General features: G+C 42.2%; 1 protein-coding gene across 1 annotated transcript in view; it reads left to right on the top strand.

The window, feature by feature from the left end:
- col11a1b (collagen, type XI, alpha 1b) overlaps nucleotides 1–16,663 on the top strand; it is a 129,122-nt gene extending 112,459 nt beyond the window's left edge. Inside the window, exons 52-67 of the mRNA XM_083782304.1 lie at nucleotides 1,005–1,058; nucleotides 1,590–1,643; nucleotides 2,530–2,583; nucleotides 5,885–5,938; nucleotides 7,408–7,515; nucleotides 7,825–7,878; nucleotides 8,259–8,312; nucleotides 9,554–9,661; nucleotides 10,907–10,960; nucleotides 11,053–11,088; nucleotides 11,219–11,272; nucleotides 11,789–12,032; nucleotides 13,381–13,493; nucleotides 13,813–13,881; nucleotides 14,653–14,886; nucleotides 15,253–16,663. Of these exons, the coding sequence (XP_083638430.1) occupies nucleotides 1,005–1,058; nucleotides 1,590–1,643; nucleotides 2,530–2,583; nucleotides 5,885–5,938; nucleotides 7,408–7,515; nucleotides 7,825–7,878; nucleotides 8,259–8,312; nucleotides 9,554–9,661; nucleotides 10,907–10,960; nucleotides 11,053–11,088; nucleotides 11,219–11,272; nucleotides 11,789–12,032; nucleotides 13,381–13,493; nucleotides 13,813–13,881; nucleotides 14,653–14,886; nucleotides 15,253–15,399 (1,491 nt within the window). The 3' untranslated portion in view covers nucleotides 15,400–16,663. The remainder of the gene's footprint in view (nucleotides 1–1,004; nucleotides 1,059–1,589; nucleotides 1,644–2,529; nucleotides 2,584–5,884; nucleotides 5,939–7,407; nucleotides 7,516–7,824; nucleotides 7,879–8,258; nucleotides 8,313–9,553; nucleotides 9,662–10,906; nucleotides 10,961–11,052; nucleotides 11,089–11,218; nucleotides 11,273–11,788; nucleotides 12,033–13,380; nucleotides 13,494–13,812; nucleotides 13,882–14,652; nucleotides 14,887–15,252) is intronic.
- Nucleotides 16,664–17,422: the final 759 nt, after the last annotated feature.

Genomic DNA, 17,422 nt, shown 5'->3' with positions numbered 1-17,422 from the left:
CACACACACACACACACACACACACACACACACACACACACACACACACACACACACACACACACACACACACACAGCGTTACATGCCACATACAGTACTCACAGCGTATTGCTTTCTACTACACATACAGTGATAAATGCCTCGTTCACCATCTAGATTCTAGCCATTAGGGTGACTTCACTGTGATTTCTTATTGGTTAAGATCTGTTACTCTGGACTTATCCATTTAAGCCTCGTATATTGTCATATGAGACTACTACTGATCTACAGTACAAGCTCACAATGTGTCATGGTGCAATGCATTGTGTCCTTGTGGATATGATATTTTTTGCTATGAAAAAGTTAATAATAATAAATAAATACAATTAAAACAATAACATTTTATTGTCTATAATGACATACCCATGGGTAAATGTACTTATGTACTCGGCTCACTGATGCCTAATTTATAGTTTGTGGCACAACCCATTCGACAACATTTTGTTTTGTATATAGGCATGGGAAAGCACATTTAAACAACAAGCTAATTCAAAGTGCTTTGCACAAACCTTTAAGCAACATTAAGACACAGAGCATGAAGACAAAATAAATACAGTTAAAAGTTGGGAGAGAAATCACAGAAGAGAACAACATTTGAGTGCAGGAGAAATTGTTAATATATCAACTTGAAAAAAAAAAGTCAGTCGACACATATCTCTGTTTCAGCTTGACTATTACATGTCTCAATGAAACAATTAAGCACATGTACTTAATACTGTACTCTGTCATCAATTGAGGCTATATGTGCATGACATCATCATCATACCCGGAAGTTATGCAGTGGCAAAAAACTGCTTTCTGGCCTTGCCCTTGACAGCCCATACATCCAAACAGAAACGTCTGATTGCATATTTGCATTAAACGACATTAAACTCACATTGCCATTTGCCACTCAGTTTATGCATGCGCATACCCGGCCTATACTATCGCTGTGTCAATGATGGACTCGCTTCTTTGTCTGCAGGGTCCCGTCGGCTTCCCCGGAGACTCCGGCCCCCCTGGTGAACCCGGCGCTGCTGTAAGTGCTTTTATCTCAACACGAATATGCCTGAATGATTCCTGTTGAGTTCCTAGAGAGGTTGAGGTACTACTGTGCCAGTAATATCATACTTCAACATGGACATTTTTAGTGATATGATTATGCATACACAGTGGCTATAATTGAACTCTAACGTTTGTGGTAAAAAATACACTGTAAAGAAGTTTTCTGTAATCTGGTATTTGTAGTTGTAGTTCAATAGATATAGCTTTGCACAAAGTGTTTCTCAACTAGTGGATTGCGGCCCTTGACATGAGACATTCTCACAGGGTCCCATAATAAGAAGTGCACAGATAGCAAAACTGCTCAGAGTGCTATCACACTGTGAAATCCTCAGTGTCCGTTGAACTCTGAGACTGTGCTCGTGAAACCAAATTTTGGTTTCAAGCGTGCACACTCTCAGAGCTACGGAACCGTGAAGGATCCATGTTGTTCCCTATCTATCAATCACTTTGACTGAGCCAGTCCAGGGGTGGAATAATGTACCGTGCCCTCTGCATTTATCTTCAGGGCGTTGATGGACTACCAGGAGACAAAGGAGATGATGGAGACGCCGGAGCGCCTGTGAGTGTTCTGTCATCTTCATCCTCTGCAGTACACCAGAAACTGTCAGCGAAACAAATAGAAGACGTCCCCGCGTTGCTTCTCTGAAGGCAGCCCGTTTAACCGGAGAACTTTGTTTAAACCCTGTCCCCACATTCCCTTTTTTAACATCCTCCTAGACAGATTTGAATGATGTTGATTCAATTCGGCACAATAATAAGCACACAGGATCAATTCTCCAGATTGTGTGGAGGAAAAAAGACTCATGTTGACTCAAAGTGTATTCTTATTAATGGGCGGGCCAGGGAGAGTGGCAGAAGTATTATTATACAATACATAATGCATAAACAATGCATGAATCATTCTTGTACAGAAAAGGCCCAGAATAGGTTGAACGTTGAACTCCAGCACGTCAGTTTGCTTTCTGTTCAGTCGGTTATACAATCAACAACAACAACTTGGGACTCCGACGTGAGGTTCACAGTCTCAAAATCAATAACAAGCTATGAAGGATTTTCTGTTAAAGCCTTAATCTGTAAATTGTATGTCCTACCCGGGATTTGAGAAAGACAAATTAACCACAGCTTTAAAGTGTGAATGTTATTTGTTTTTGTTTTTATCAAGTGAATGGAACTAATATACTGATTTGTAGTATATATAGTATCTTTTGAAATAATGAAAATCAGTAGAAAAGCAAAGTAGTAGAAAATGTCTAAACTCCAAATATGGTGCATTAATTTACTGACCACCATATATTTAAGTATACATATATTCTTTGAAAGATTTTTTGCAAATGTAATGGTGTTTGTATACTGTGTGTGTTTGTCTCGTACTTGGACAGAGCTCTGTGTTGTAATTTTGTTGTGGGTTTGAAGTGAGTGTAATTGTTGTAACTGTTCTGCTGTAGGGTCCCTCTGGTCCATCTGGAGAGGCTGGAGTGCCTGGTCCTCCTGGCAAACGGGTGAGTACATGTCCAAGGTGATGAATGAGGCAACTTGTCGCGACATCATTGGAGACACTTTTCCACTTTTATTTCCAGGAGGCTTATTTCTGTAATGTCTTGTTACAGACAGACAGACAGACAGACAGACAGACAAGGAGTGAACACCAACAGTAGTGTGGCACTGTAGTAGAAATTTGGCCATACAGTATACTGTTACCGGCAGTGGCAGATCATTCGATTTGTCTTGTTATATCTGCAAATTAATGAACACAAAAGATAACAGATAAAAATGATTTCCTTTGACTGGCTATCTGTCCACACCGAGACGGCCTCTGTAAATAGAGGCAGCTCCCTAAAACAATATCGACCCGTTAGTGAGTTTGATTGGCAGTGATGTGGAATCAGAGATGAGTTAGAAAGGTCAGGGAATTAAGTTGTCAGTGTTGTGGCTGGCAACAGTGGCCATTTCTGCCACGTCGGACTTGAGAGGAGATTGTTTTTCATTTCGCCAACGAAGCGTTTTTTACGATCTCTCCCATCTATAGTCGTAATGTTTTACGGTTTGCAGTAAAGCGCAACACCGATGTGTTTTAATGAAAGATTGGCACAACGTGGACCAGAATTCAGCGTAGTCTCAGATCATTTGGCGCGCATATTAATATGTCTCATGCACAATAAAGTTTACATTCTTATTGGTTCGGCCAAGAACTGAGTTACTGCATATGTCCTCTCCAACAGGTTAATGTAAAGTAATGCACTGTAGATGCCAGTTAGAATGGCATTCATGTCAGTGGAATTAACAGTGATTCAGCAGCACTCTTCAGCAGACTTGTTGGAGAGCGGGGATGCAGATTGCAGCCTAGAAAGCAATTACTGAAACAGAATGTATTGCCTCAATAAAGATGGGAAAAACGGTCACAAAAATTGTGCCCAAAGTCCTGGAAAGAAGGTGCTTTTTGGCGTGGAGGTTAGAGGTTTGAAAATCCTCCTTTCAACTGGTTTGCACTGAGATTATATTTGCAATCCCATAGTTGGAACGGTGGGGCGTTGCTATAGGAACCGGACCAATGTTTCCGTAGGCATCAACCATTATATAGATGGAGTATAGTATACGTTGCGGTACGTATATATACGGACCTGGTATATGACGCCACCTAGCGTCGACGTCCGTATACAGACTAAAAAAGAGTTAAAGACACAAAAGTCTTCTTTTGAAAAACCATTAAAAAGCCTTTATTTTACTGGCTCGTCTTGGAATCTTAAAAACACTTCCAGCTCAAGCGCATTTCAGGGTTCATCGGGAGTCTGAACTGCCAATCATAGCATCACAACACGTTGTGAGCTTGTATGCTATTTTCACTATATACTATATAAAGAAAATACATTTGTTAATCACAATTTAGGCAAAAGTTTGGAATAAATGTATGTGACTTGAATTCACATCACCCAGGCTTAGTTGGTAGTTGGTGGTATTATATAATGCACCCTCTGTGAAATGGCACCCATTAATAGGCTAAACGAAGGAAGGAAGCAAATAAATTAATATCAAAACATGCCACTTACTGTACAGTATTTGCATGTCTTTTCGAGTAGTTTTGTGGCATGAATACTAAAATACACAATTGATCTTTTAATCATACATTTAAAGGGTTCTGTTTCGTAAGCATTATTCCCAGGGGCACAATTTGTATTCCCAGCAACCAGGTCTCAGAGACTGCAGAGCAAATTAGACCACAGCTCCATATCCATATTAATGGTCTTTAGATCACTGGCTGTGGTTATTATTACTACTGTAGAGTAATTTATACGTGTGTATGTACTGTACTGTTGTATGACGTGTCGCATTCCCCGATTTACAAGCTCACAATGCGTAAAATACTTTTACTTCTATTCCACTATATTTCAGAGGCAAATATTGTAATTTTAGATTTAGATTTTTATTACAAAACATTGTAATAATAATCCATTTGAAAAATTTACAAGCTCACAATGCGTCGCGATGTGACGCATTTTGAGCTTAGTACATCTGCTATTCTCAAAATATTGTTATACATTTGAAAACTTGAAATGAGACATTCTGCAGAATGAGTATTTTCACTTTTGGTACTTTAAGCAGGCCTACATTTTGATGCCAGGACATTTTGAATTCAGGACTTTACTTCTACATTGCAATAGGCCTATTGATACTTTTACTTAATAAAATAACTGAGTACCGATTACCGATTACTGAGTACCTTTTTCTACAACTGGACTTCAGTCTCTGCTTGCAAGTGACTTTCAAACTGGTGAGTCAAGACTAAAGTTCTGATTACGTGCTGCACACACCAAAGTATAAATCAGTCTCTTCAAATTGACTTCCAAACTGACTATTGATGCGTGACAGATGCTTAGACATAACATACACGCCCAAAACAACCTACACGCACCCTCGCTCGCTCGCACGCACACACAAACACACAAACACACACACACACACACACACATCAGTGCACATAACCTAGATCGAAGACCTCTCTTTTGTTGGGTGCATTAGCTCATGGTTTTCCGATGCCCATTGGGGCATTCAAAAATCATAGAAGGCTTTTTACCAGAGGCTGTTCTGGTCAAAGTAAATAAATAAATGTATAAACAAGCATGCTGACATGTCTCTAGCTATATGGCTCAGTGAGTTTGGCATGTAGGGCACTTTTCAAATGCTGGTTGGTTGCTGTCTCTCCCCTTGTTGACCCCCCCCCCCCCCCCCCCCCCTTACTTTATTTTCTACTGCTGTCCAATAACTACTCAGCTATTATGTGTTATGTATTATGCATGCTCTGCAATTATGCACACATGCAATTACTGCTTGTCAGCTAAATTTGGCATACGGTATTTGTTTTCTTATCCACCCTGAACTTCAGATGTCATTTGCACTTTAGTTGGTTATTTAGTGATTTTGCAAGATTTATCTTGTTGTATCTTTCATATGATTCGAAAGAGGAAACTTTTTAATTATTTTTGCCATAATAAACAATGAGAAATAAATTCATAATAATAGCAGATAAATAATAGTGAGTAAAGAAATGGCCAAAGTAGGCTATGTACAGTATGGTCATAGCATACTAAAGCATGCTTTGAGTTTCTGAGTCCATGGAGTTAGTTAGTAGTACTACTAGTAGTTCAGTAAATACTCCATGAGGGTATTTGGACCCCCAAATAATTAAAACACTATATTCTAATGATGGCCAGTGTTAAGTGGTCAGATGGGTGGACCCAGATTAAGACATTGGTTTGTTTTCTTTGTTATGATTGTGTCATTGACGGTTTGTCTTTGTCTCCTCAGGGCCCAGTTGGAATGGCAGGTCAGGAGGGAAGACAAGGTGAAAAGGGATCCAAGGTAAGTTCAGCAGCTGGAGTTTGAAAAGAATGTTTCTGTTGAGTTACTTGTCATCAACTCAGCGCTGAAGTGCAAGGCTAGGCCAGAGCAGAGTGTGTTGTGTCGCTGCAGAAGGACATGATCCATTGGTGCTAGAAGTGACTGTTTAACCTGTCACACATCTAAGATGGGAGGTGTCTACTTGACACATGCAGTGACATACAGTGTAGTTTCCACATCCACCCACACATTTCCCTTCACCAATTCTGTGTACTGAATACTAAATGGTAAATGGTGCATTTATATAGCGCCTTTCTCCAAGGCGCTTTACAGAGATTGTGCATTACATTCACCCATTCACACACACATTCATACACCAGGTGATGGTAGATGGCAGCGTAAACCATGCAAGGCACCAACCAGCACATCGGGAGCAATTAGGGGTTCAGTGTCTTGCTCAAGGACACTTCGACACTAACGGGTTCTAACTGGCAACCTTGAGGTTTCCATCCAGCCACTGCCGCCCCACCAATACTAAATCTGCAAAATAGTCCACCCCATGGGAAATGGAGAGGTTGCTTCTGGAACATTGGAAGGGATTAGTCAAATAGCCTATTCAGCCTACCAACATTTCCACAAAGCATCCAAATTAGTTTGGAAATACTTACAAGCCTTGATTAAACTTTTCCTGTGTCCAAATAGATTCTAGCAGAAAGACAATGTGCTCACAGAAACTGATAGAGCTCTGGCCCCTTTCTTTATGTTGCTTGAATCTCCTCACACACACACACACACAGACACACACGCGCACACGCAGCAATTCTAACGTTTTTTGTCACATCGAGGTGTAGGATTAGACGATGGAGACAAGCCAATTTCTGTGGTTATCCCAAAGTGTCAAATCCAAGCCTAATTGGTTGTCAGAACAATTTAATCCCCCTCTTCCCTTCACTCTTGCTGATGTGACATCTCTAACCACTCAATACACCCAATCCTGTTGCCCTGCGTGGATGATAGATAAGAAACCTGGCAGGAATTAACCAGACCGCCTCGATTCCTCGAGACCTCCTCAAACGCACGCTGCTCTAAAGCAAACAGTATTAACTGTATTTGACTACCACACGATGAACCTCCTTAACCACCAGCTGCAATAGGCATCTTTTCAAGGTCTTTTCATGTCAAAGACCCCCACATTGATATGCATGTGGCCACGGAAAACAAAAGAAAACATAAAACTTTCACTTTTTTAAATATAAGACAAAAAGAAGTGCTCATTATTAGAAATGTGTTACTATTATTGTAGTTATATACATCATTGACCGGGGTACCCAAATAGAACATAGCTGATGTATAAGATTGTAGATCTGCTATTTTCACTGAATGTTTGCCTACAGTATTTTAGCAGGATGTTGACATGCCCAGAGCTGGGATATGCTTGCTACTGTACAGTAGGTTCACAAGGTTCATGACTCATGGTTGTCATTCAATAGGGAGACGGTGGAGTTGAGGGCCCTGTCGGCAAGACCGGACCTGTCGGACTTCAAGGGCCCCCTGGCAAGTCTGGTGCAGAGGGTCTACGCGGTATCCCTGGCCCAGTTGTGAGTACAAAAAACGAAGCCTTCTGAAAATATATAAAAACATGAATAAAATATGCCATAGATTATGGTATGCAAAAGAACTTTGGTATACCAAAGATTTATGTAAATTTCAAGATATATGAATTAATGCATGGCGGCGGTAAGCTGCTGTGTTAGTCTTTTCTGTGCTACTATTTTGCGATAATAAGATGACCTAAAGTTCATCATCAGTATGACTAAAGTATCGTCCAAATTTGAACAAACTTGGTCTAATATAAATATGGTTAATATAAACTGCCCTGTTATAAGTCTTAATGTGTATGTTCTCAGGGTGAACAAGGACTTCCTGGTGCCTCTGGTCAAGACGGTCCCCCTGGACCCATGGTAAGGCTTTTTACATAACTATCTTTACATTTTGCAGACACTTAATATCCACAGCTCTTTACGAGTAAATCAGTGAAAAGTGGAACTAGTAACCCAAAAGAAAGATTAGACATTTCCCTGGGACCCAAACTTGTGAAAATAGCAGAACGTGCACAACGTGTATTTTTTTCTACTTCTTAAATATTTGTTTTCTAATTTATGGAATTTCTTAGATTTTTCTTTGATTTCTTCATGAAATTAAAGAAAAAAAATCATAGATTTATTTTGTGAAATAAAAATGAATGGAAAACATCCACTATATGACCATTTCAACTAATGTCACATGTATGTGTGACAGGCTACTGAATGCATGATAAACATGACGTGTTTTGCTCCCATAGGGACCTTCCGGACTACCTGGTATGAAAGGAGACTCTGGTCACAAGGGAGAGAAGGTAAAGCATTATTATCTTCTCAAACATTTCCAAAGAACTGTGAAAATTAGCCGATCATCACGCTCACAACCATGTCACACAACACATTGTGGGCTTGTAGATCCGCTATTTTCCCAAAGCTTTGGTTAACTTGAATTCTGCATGCACGCAAACATCCACCCTTACTGTACCACTTGGTCAATTAAGTTTAATGCGAGTTTTATGGAGTTTTCATGGCAAGATTTAATGCAAGGGGATGAATATGTATAAGTCTCTATAATATCATCTTTGTTATGGTCATTGGTCTAATGCCAGCCCTGCAGTAGTCAAATGGGATGCAGGAACAGATGGCCATAACTCCACTAGCAGCAGGTGCAGAGGCAGACGGCCATTGTTAAATATGACAACCACTATAAACTCACTAATTCTTTTACAGGGAAGGACCAAGACAATATTTGGGTTCATTGTGATCTTCTTATAAACTTAACGGGGGCTTTAGTGAATTAGTTTCACTTAGGATGCTCATTTTCTAAACGGATATGATGATTATGAACGGGCATATGAAATCAAAAATAGCTTCACAGTTCATGAACATTGAAATATAAAGACAGTATTTTGGCCTCCTGCGGCCAAACATTGTATTTCAACTTTGCAGATGTTTTTATTCACTTTTTAGTGAATTAACACACCCATCTTCTGAATGAATGCCTGACCTTAACCCAAGCAGTTTTAGTTTAGTACACCGTTTTAGAAGCTTCTCTTCTAAACAGAAATGGCTAAGAATGTACACAAATGGATAGTTTTAATTTATGATTATGAACATGATGTTATGCAGGATATACAAGTCATAAACTTGTTCTTTGTTGTAGCACGTTGAGTTTGAATGAAGACATTCATCATCTAAATGTTTATGTTGGCTATGAAAGTGTCATTCTTTTAAATTATGACTTATCTTAAGTATGACTTTTCTAGTGTCAACAGGGTTGCTTACTAATAGTAATTTCCCCATTCATTACCCTCTCCTCTCCTCTCCTCTCCTCTCCTCTCCTCTCCTCTCCTCTCCTCTCCTCTCCTCTCCTCTCCTCTCCTCTCCTCTCCTCTCCTCTCCTCTCCTCTCCTCTCCTCTCCTCTCCTCTCCTCTCCTCTCCTCTCCTCTCCTCTCCTCTCCTCTCCTCTCCTCTCCTCTCCTCTCCTCTCCTCTCCTCTCCACTCCTCTCCTCTCCTCTCCTCTCCTCTCCTCTCCTCTCCCCTTCCTACCACAGGGTCATCCAGGTCTGATTGGTCTGATCGGACCCCCTGGAGAGTCAGGTGAAAAGGGAGACAGGGGCTTGCCTGGACTTCAAGGTACCGGTGGTGGCAAGGGTGATGGCGTAAGTAAAACTTTCCTCTTTTGGTTATTTGATTAACAAACAACAGGAAAACAAATCTGCTTTTAACACAGAAACACAGATGTGATTATTTCTCAGCCATTATCATAATAAAAAAGACCAAAAGAGAAAATTTGATCTGGAAAAAGAATGTACAGTAAATATCAGATATCATAACTTTAGCTTTCAAACCAGAGCTGCTTGTGCTGGAAATATAGTCAGCCATTCAACTGTACGCCACTTTGGACAAGACCTCATTCAACTGATATATACCGTAGATTTCCATTCGATATTTGTTTCCACAATGAGCGTGATTTATACTGCAGCATCGGCATAAGAAAAATAACACAGCATAAAGTAAATGAAACCACGTCACAGTACACAACCCGGACAACCGATACACATGCTGTAGAAATACACTGGGCAATCATAACATAGCAGAGTATAAAAGCATTAAGATAGAAAGAGGTGGCACGGTGGCACAGTTGGTAGTGCTGTCGCCTCACAGCTAGAAGGTCCTGGGTTCGATTCCCGCTCGGGACGCTGTGGGTGCTGGCGGCGTGTTTCCTCCTCCGCGTCATCAGTGCCCATATCCGAAGGCGCGGTTGGCGAAAGGGCCTTTCTGTGTGGAGTTTGCATGTTCTCCCCGTGTCCCCTAGGGTAGGTACCCTCACAAAAAACATGCAGTAATCCTGGTCACTAAAACTGCCTCAGCCGGGGCGCCTGATGGAGGGGAAAGGAACTGGTTGGAATAACGTGTTCCTTCCACGCGCTACGTCCAACCAGGGAAACTCCCCCTGTCAGGTGTAAAGGAGCAACTTGGACACTCAGGCATGAAGGAAGCATGAGTTCAAGTCCGTTGCTCTCCCCGTGTCCCCCATATATGGGGACTAGGTTGGTGGAGGGTGTTTAGAGCCCAGGATCACATTAGATGATTGACACAGGGGTGAAAAATGGGTTACAAAATCGTGGGATAAAAAATATATATATTTAAAAAAACAAAATAGCTTGAAGATTGTCCGATCTACTGACAATATGGTATTGTATTGTACATGCACAGTGCCAGCATTCTTTGATATCTATAGATATCTATAGATGTCATTTTAGATTTTCTTGCTTTGGCTATTCAAAAATAGCATACAGTGTATATGCGTCACTTCACTGGTTACTGGTTTAGAAGTCATTTGTAGAATCGGCCTCTGGTTCCCAAACGTATCTGTCTTGACTGATGTCCTGTGTTCTCCTCAGGGTATCCAAGGTTTTGGAGGACCACTCGGACCCCCTGGACCTCCTGGTATTCCTGTAAGTTCTGCTTCCTGCCAGCTATGCGGTTTTACACTCAGTCACAAAATTGGTACAGTTATTAATCTCTTTCCGTGTCTCCTGCCCTTCAGGGTCCTTCAGGACAGAAGGGATCCAAGGGATCTTCTGTAAGTGACTTCTCCTTGTTTCTGTTTCATCAATAATTTCCGTAAGAGTGTGTTTAAAATAATCCAGTCTCGCCGCTGTGCCGCTTTGTGCTCCACTGGACTCGAACCTGTGTGCTCTTGCTCCCTACAGGGTTCCTCAGGTCAGAAGGGAGACACTGGACTGATCGGACCTCCTGGACAACCCGTGAGTTTATTTCACTTTGGTACAGAAACGCATGATAGCTCGTAATCAAAAATGCACAGGGCAGGTATGACAAATGACATGTGATGTGTTGTAACTTGTAAGCTTGTAGATCTGCTATTCTTTTTTTTTTAAGATATTATTTTGTCTTTTTCTGCCTTTATTGATAGTTTGAAAGTAATTTGACAGGATATGGGGAGAGAGATGGGGGGAAGACACGTAGCAAAGGCTGTCGGGATCAGGAGTCGAACCCGCGGCACACAGTCAGGCTGGCTCAGCAGCCTTGGTGCCCAGACAGTTGAGCTAACCGTCCGGGCCAAGATCTGTTATTTCATTGCTATTTTTAATGAATGGGAACAATTATGATGACAATTGCGATTCAGCGATTATGTAATAAGTGTGGCAGGCCTATGTATTAATGGAAATTCCCCACTACTCCTCATAGTTTAGGATGCAGAGGCCAAATCAACTAATAACTGCAATGTCTAATTACGTATACCTCTCGCCTTCGTGTCACAGGGTCCCCCCGGTGACATCATCCAGTCGCTGCCCATCCAGGGTTCCAGGAAGACCAGGCGACAGGCGGACATGCAAGGCGACGAGGCCCTGTCCGACTACGGCACGGAGGGCATGGAGGACGTGTTCGGTTCCCTCAACAACCTCAAGCAGGACATCGAGCGCATGAAGTTCCCCATGGGCACCCAGGACAACCCTGCCAGGACCTGCAACGACCTGCACCTCAGCCAGCCCGACTTCCCTGATGGTACTAAGATCAAGTCATTCTCAGCCTTTTTTTTTTACAGACCCCCAGGTTGATAGGCATTAGGCAACAGACCCCCGTTTGATACCGTGTTTATGTCTGGGACTCCAATCTACACTGTAAAATCCTCAGGGTTAATATAATTGTTTTTTTCTAATTATTATTCATATGGGGCTCCCCATCTCTTTAATATTAGGCTACTTACACCCCCTTTAACTCTGAGAGTGTATAAATGGAACCAAATAGACCCGATTAGAATTGTCCATTTTGTTCCGTTTGTTCATTCTCTGAGATACAGTCCATTTGATTCCTAACTATAAATCATTTAGCCGGGGACCCCCTGGAACCCACACGAAGATGGTTCCACATTGAGAACCAGTGCTTTAAAGACACACTTCTGCTATACAGACTACACATAGGCTTCCTCAGGAATAACAGCATACTGCTACCATATATCACTAGCGGCGGAAAAGAGTTTCATGTGTGCCTGCCATACTGTATAATAAATTCTTGCAAATGTATCGGCTGTTGCCAGTGACATCATACAAATATACTGACATGATTAATTGATCCATGCTTTAATTTTTCTTTGCTCTACATGTGTATCCAAACTATCCATGGCTTATTACATAATGTTGATAATTGCATCATAGTTTTGACTTAGTGTCGACGTTTACCGATTTAGATAACGTTTATTTGGAATATTGTTGATTTATTTGTTGATGATGTTGTTGGTCCATCGATCGTTCAATTGATTGATTGACATACAGTATAGTGTCTTCTAGTTTGACGGAGGTAAACTGGCACACTCCGAGTACTGTGTCAGAACTCAGTGCAATGTTCAGAGTTCTCGTGCAGGCACCAACAACATCTGTCAGCACAGTCATTTCCAAGTATTGACAAGCCTATACCAAATCCACTGTGGATGTGATTGATGTACCTGATATGGGTATGTCTGCAATATTCCACTGACATCTTAATGACTAATGGCAGCCATATCTTACCGGCAAACAGATATTGCAGTGCATCCGTCTTCCCCTTTATTTGGGGAACCAAAAGGTGCACAGGCCGATAATAAAACGGTGATATAAAATGCAATAAAAGTATGTGTTATTGTGGTGGCTTGTCCCTTCTCGGGTGCAACTTTTTGCCCGTTAGCACCAGCCGTGCGTGTGCGTGTGCGTGTGCGTGTGCGTGGTTTGCGCTGCCGATAAACATTAACATTACCGCCATCAAACCGGAGGCCAGCGAGAGCTTATGTGGTCCACAGTGCACAATGTAAAAAGCTCTTCTCAGAGCTTCGACAGCACAGATAAAATACTGTCTTTAATCACCCCCTTGTGTCTCTCAGGTGAATATTGGATTGATCCCAACCAGGGCTGCATAGGAGATGCCATCAAAATCTTCTGCAACTTCACAGCGGGAGGAGAGACTTGCATCTACCCAGATAAGAAGTCCATGGGAGTAAGTGACTGTGGTTCACATATTCATGACTTTCAACAGAGCCTAGGGCAAATGTTATTGAGGACAATGTTGTAGTTTAGTCACTGTGATGAATATAAGTCAAACCTTCTGCAACTAAGAACCTAATTTACTGTATCTGCATTGGTTTCAATGCGGTGAACTTCAGTTATTTACGGTTGAAGATTAAATCTAAAAATATTCACCAATACCCTGTCCAGAGACTGCAGACAAACAACATTTATTTATAGTGAAGTGCTTACATTTTTATATGTATAACGTTCCATGTTGTGAATGATTATTTGTTCTTTTTGACCCATAGGTTAGAATATCCAACTGGCCTAAGGAGGCTCCAGGCTCGTGGTTCAGTGAATTCAAGCGTGGAAAAATCGTAAGTCAAGCGAACTCCCACTCCGCTGTCTCTTTCATATTAATGTAGTCGGCACCCACGTTCAATCACTTGAGCTCCGAGCTCCTTTATTGAACACTTTGTCTGAGTGCTTGTCTAAGCCTCGCCACCCACTCTCTCTCCGTGTTATCTCCCTCCTCTCAATCATCACTCTGTTAATCATCCCCTCTCTTTCTCCACTTTTCCCGTTCATTCTCTTTCGCTCCTTCTGCCCTCTCCCTCTCTCCCACATCACGCCTCCTAACTTAACTCTCTCCTTCACTCATCCATGGCCTCCTGTCATTTCCTTGTCTCATCTTCGTCTACTATCCCTGACGCTCCCCTCCCTGGCTTCCTCCTCTCCTACTGTTCTCTCCCTCCTCTTCCCGCCATCTGTCTTCCACTGTCAACAGCAGGAACATGTACACATAGACATCAAAGGGGGCTTGAGCCCCTGCCCTCTCTAGACCAAGCAAGAAGCATTCCATGTACTTTTACCCGAAGGTAGCATCCAGGAGAATTGCCTTTTTCCGAACTCTCTCCTGAACTTGAAGGCAGCACTTTACCTTGAAAGAATGTGTCCAAATCCATGTTGCACGCCACATCTCCAGTAGCTAAAGAGTGTGGGGTCGTGCCCCGAAAATAGCTGATCTACAAGCTCTCAATGCGTCGCAGTTGAGATCCGCAATTTTCGCTATGTTTTGCTAAAAATGTCCTTTTACGGAATTTCAACCCCTGCCTCTCTAATACTCTCTGCACGTCGCTGGTCAACAGTTAAATTACGTGGACGTTGCGGATAACACCATCAACACGGTGCAGATGACGTTCCTCAAGCTGCTGAGCTCGTCGGCGCGGCAGAACTTCACCTACATCTGCCACCAGTCGGTGGCCTGGCACGACGCCAAGGCCGACAGCTACGACAAGGCACTGCGCTTCCTGGGCTCCAACGACGAGGAGATGTCCTACGACAACAACCCCTTCATCAAGGCCCTGTCAGACGGCTGCTCGGTACGCACACGCACACACGCACGCACGCACGCCCTCGGGCGTCTTACTGGTAATTAATATCACAATGCTATGAGTCTCATAGCGCTGCACAAAGTGACGCGCTTATGAGCCCTTGTCAACATCTGACAATGCACGTTTAACCTTTTGTAAAGTACAACCATTTGATTGGTCAGGGCACGCTTTGCATAAAACACAAGAATAAAACAAAGAAATACTTAAAACTAAACAAGTGAAACCAAGCAACAGTTGATTGGAGGCGGTCCAAATGGACCCAATGGAACCTATGGGTCCATTTGGTTCCATTTGTACACTCTCAAGAGTAAAAGTACTGACTTAAGTTTCCCAATGCTCTTTGTCCCCATGCAGTTGAAACAGGGCTACTCCAAGACAGTGCTGGAGATCAACACTCCGCGCATCGACCAGGTCCCCATCATCGACGTCATGCTGAATGACTTCGGGGACCCCAACCAGCGGTTTGGCTTCGAGGTCGGCCCCGTCTGCTTCCTCGGCTAGACGCGCTAGACCCCCGTCCTGCCTCCCACCCCTCCTCCCCCAGCTGAAGGACAGGGCCAGGGTGCACAACATGTGGCACGCTCTCCTCTACTCTCTCCTCCTCTCCTCTCCTCCTCCTCTACTCTCCTCTCCTCCATTCCCTCTCCTTTGCGAACCAAACCTGTGTTTTATTTTTCTGTATTTACCAAGAAGACACCCTTTGACCCCTAGAGAAGAAGAGTGCCCCACCTCCCCAAGCCCTGTCTTTGGAAGCATTGTCCAGGGGAAATACTACTCCTCGCCCTTGTAGGGCCAGAAATCATGTGACTTTAACTTAGTAATGGGAGTGACATCAGGAAAAAAAGAAAAGAAAGTGAAAAAAGGACATTCGATGCCGTGGAGGACAGTGGCGCACTTTTAGCAACAGAGAGAGGACTCACACTCGCCCAGCCAGCCCCCCCACCCTGAGTCCCACCATCACCCATCCTCCTCCTCCTCCTCTTCCTCACCCATGTCTCCCTCTCTGGACGCTCCAGGTGCTGCTCAAAGTACAACCACAGAGGTGCTATTGTGCGGAATCACAAAACACCTGAAGGTGCTACAAAAAAAGTGCATTTTTGATAAAAAAAAACTGTAATTATTATTATTATTTTGTACAATGATGTTTTCTGAATCCGCTTTCAAACCTTGCATGTGACCCAGCTTTTTAAAGTTTGAAATAAAATGTTTTGGTAAACTATATAGATAAATTCATTTGCAATAAATATTTGTTTGTTCGATACGTCTGTTTAGAGCAGCATTGATTAGCCTATGAATCCCAGTTTGTAAGTATGAAGAATTCCTTTTGTAAATATTGACCATTTCAGCATCCCATTCCATTAAATAAGCATTCCATGCTCCAAGTAGAAGCCCCAAATCAAGGTGCATTATTTCACAGTTCACTTGTTGTTTCCAATAGCAAGCCCTTATAAAGATAACATAGTAATATAATAATAATCCGTAAGGACGTATACCTCAGTTGCTCTAAAAGGCTGTTCACATTATTTGGAAGTTAAACCCTGTATATATACACCTCGATTATATAATTAAGTTTATATGTGGGTGAAGTGTTGTTTTTGTTTCGTTTTTGAACAAAAAGCAATTTGTGTAGCTCCATCTGTCCAGTTTGTTTATAAATGCACAAACCCGCCCCGTCGATAACCATTTTCATGTAACAATGAGGAATTGTTTTCATGTGCTTTGGATGGTTCGTTGAAAAATAATATTAAAACTGGATTCTGAACAATGTTGGGATTTTTGCACGTCTGTATTGTTGGCTATACCAGAAGCGATTGTGCCTGATTAACGCTTGGTTTGCGAAAACAGCGGCCCTACCTATTGACAAATTCACAGAGGGGTGCCCTGGGCGCGGCCATTACTGAGAGGTAATCCATGGAGCAGGTGCTCCGTAGGCCAGGTGTAGCTAATCAGTGCTGCTGCTCAGTAATGGCCGCACCCAGGCAAGCCTCTGTGAATTTGTCTATACGTAAGCTTGTGATGAGTTGTTGGCTTATAGGGCTGCTACTTTTGGTACGCAGCGCCACCGTGCAACTAGGCATACTGTAAGTCACTGTTTGTGTTTACTCTTTGCCTCTCTACTCTCTTTTTTGGGTGGCTGTCTTCTCCATTATCATACCTTTGGCTTAATTATTTCATATTAGAATCAGTGGTACTGTGAGAACCAGTTCAGTACAGTACCAAGCACTAGGGCTCATGTTTCTGGATTCTGCCAAGTCATGTTGAATCCATTTTTCCAAAGTGTCTCTGTGACTCAGATTTGATTATAGTTTGTTTTTAAATCAAGATCTGTCTACAATCTCCATCTTTTTAGGTCATGGTTAGTAGCAAAGACTTCAGAACCATTTTCAAAACTCTGTTATGTTTACAATCTCTGTAAAACTGAAATAAATATTTGGTGCCTTGCCAAATGCATATCGCAATTTTGGTTTGCGTTCACTCAAAGTTCATGCAATATACAATATGATTCTAGTTCATTACATGATGA

This window comes from Protomyctophum parallelum, assembly GCF_964188405.1.
Source record: "Protomyctophum parallelum genome assembly, chromosome: 14".
Classification (NCBI taxonomy): domain Eukaryota; kingdom Metazoa; phylum Chordata; class Actinopteri; order Myctophiformes; family Myctophidae; genus Protomyctophum; species Protomyctophum parallelum.
Note: the sequence above shows the minus strand (reverse complement) of the source record. Positions and strands in the feature narration are given on the sequence as shown.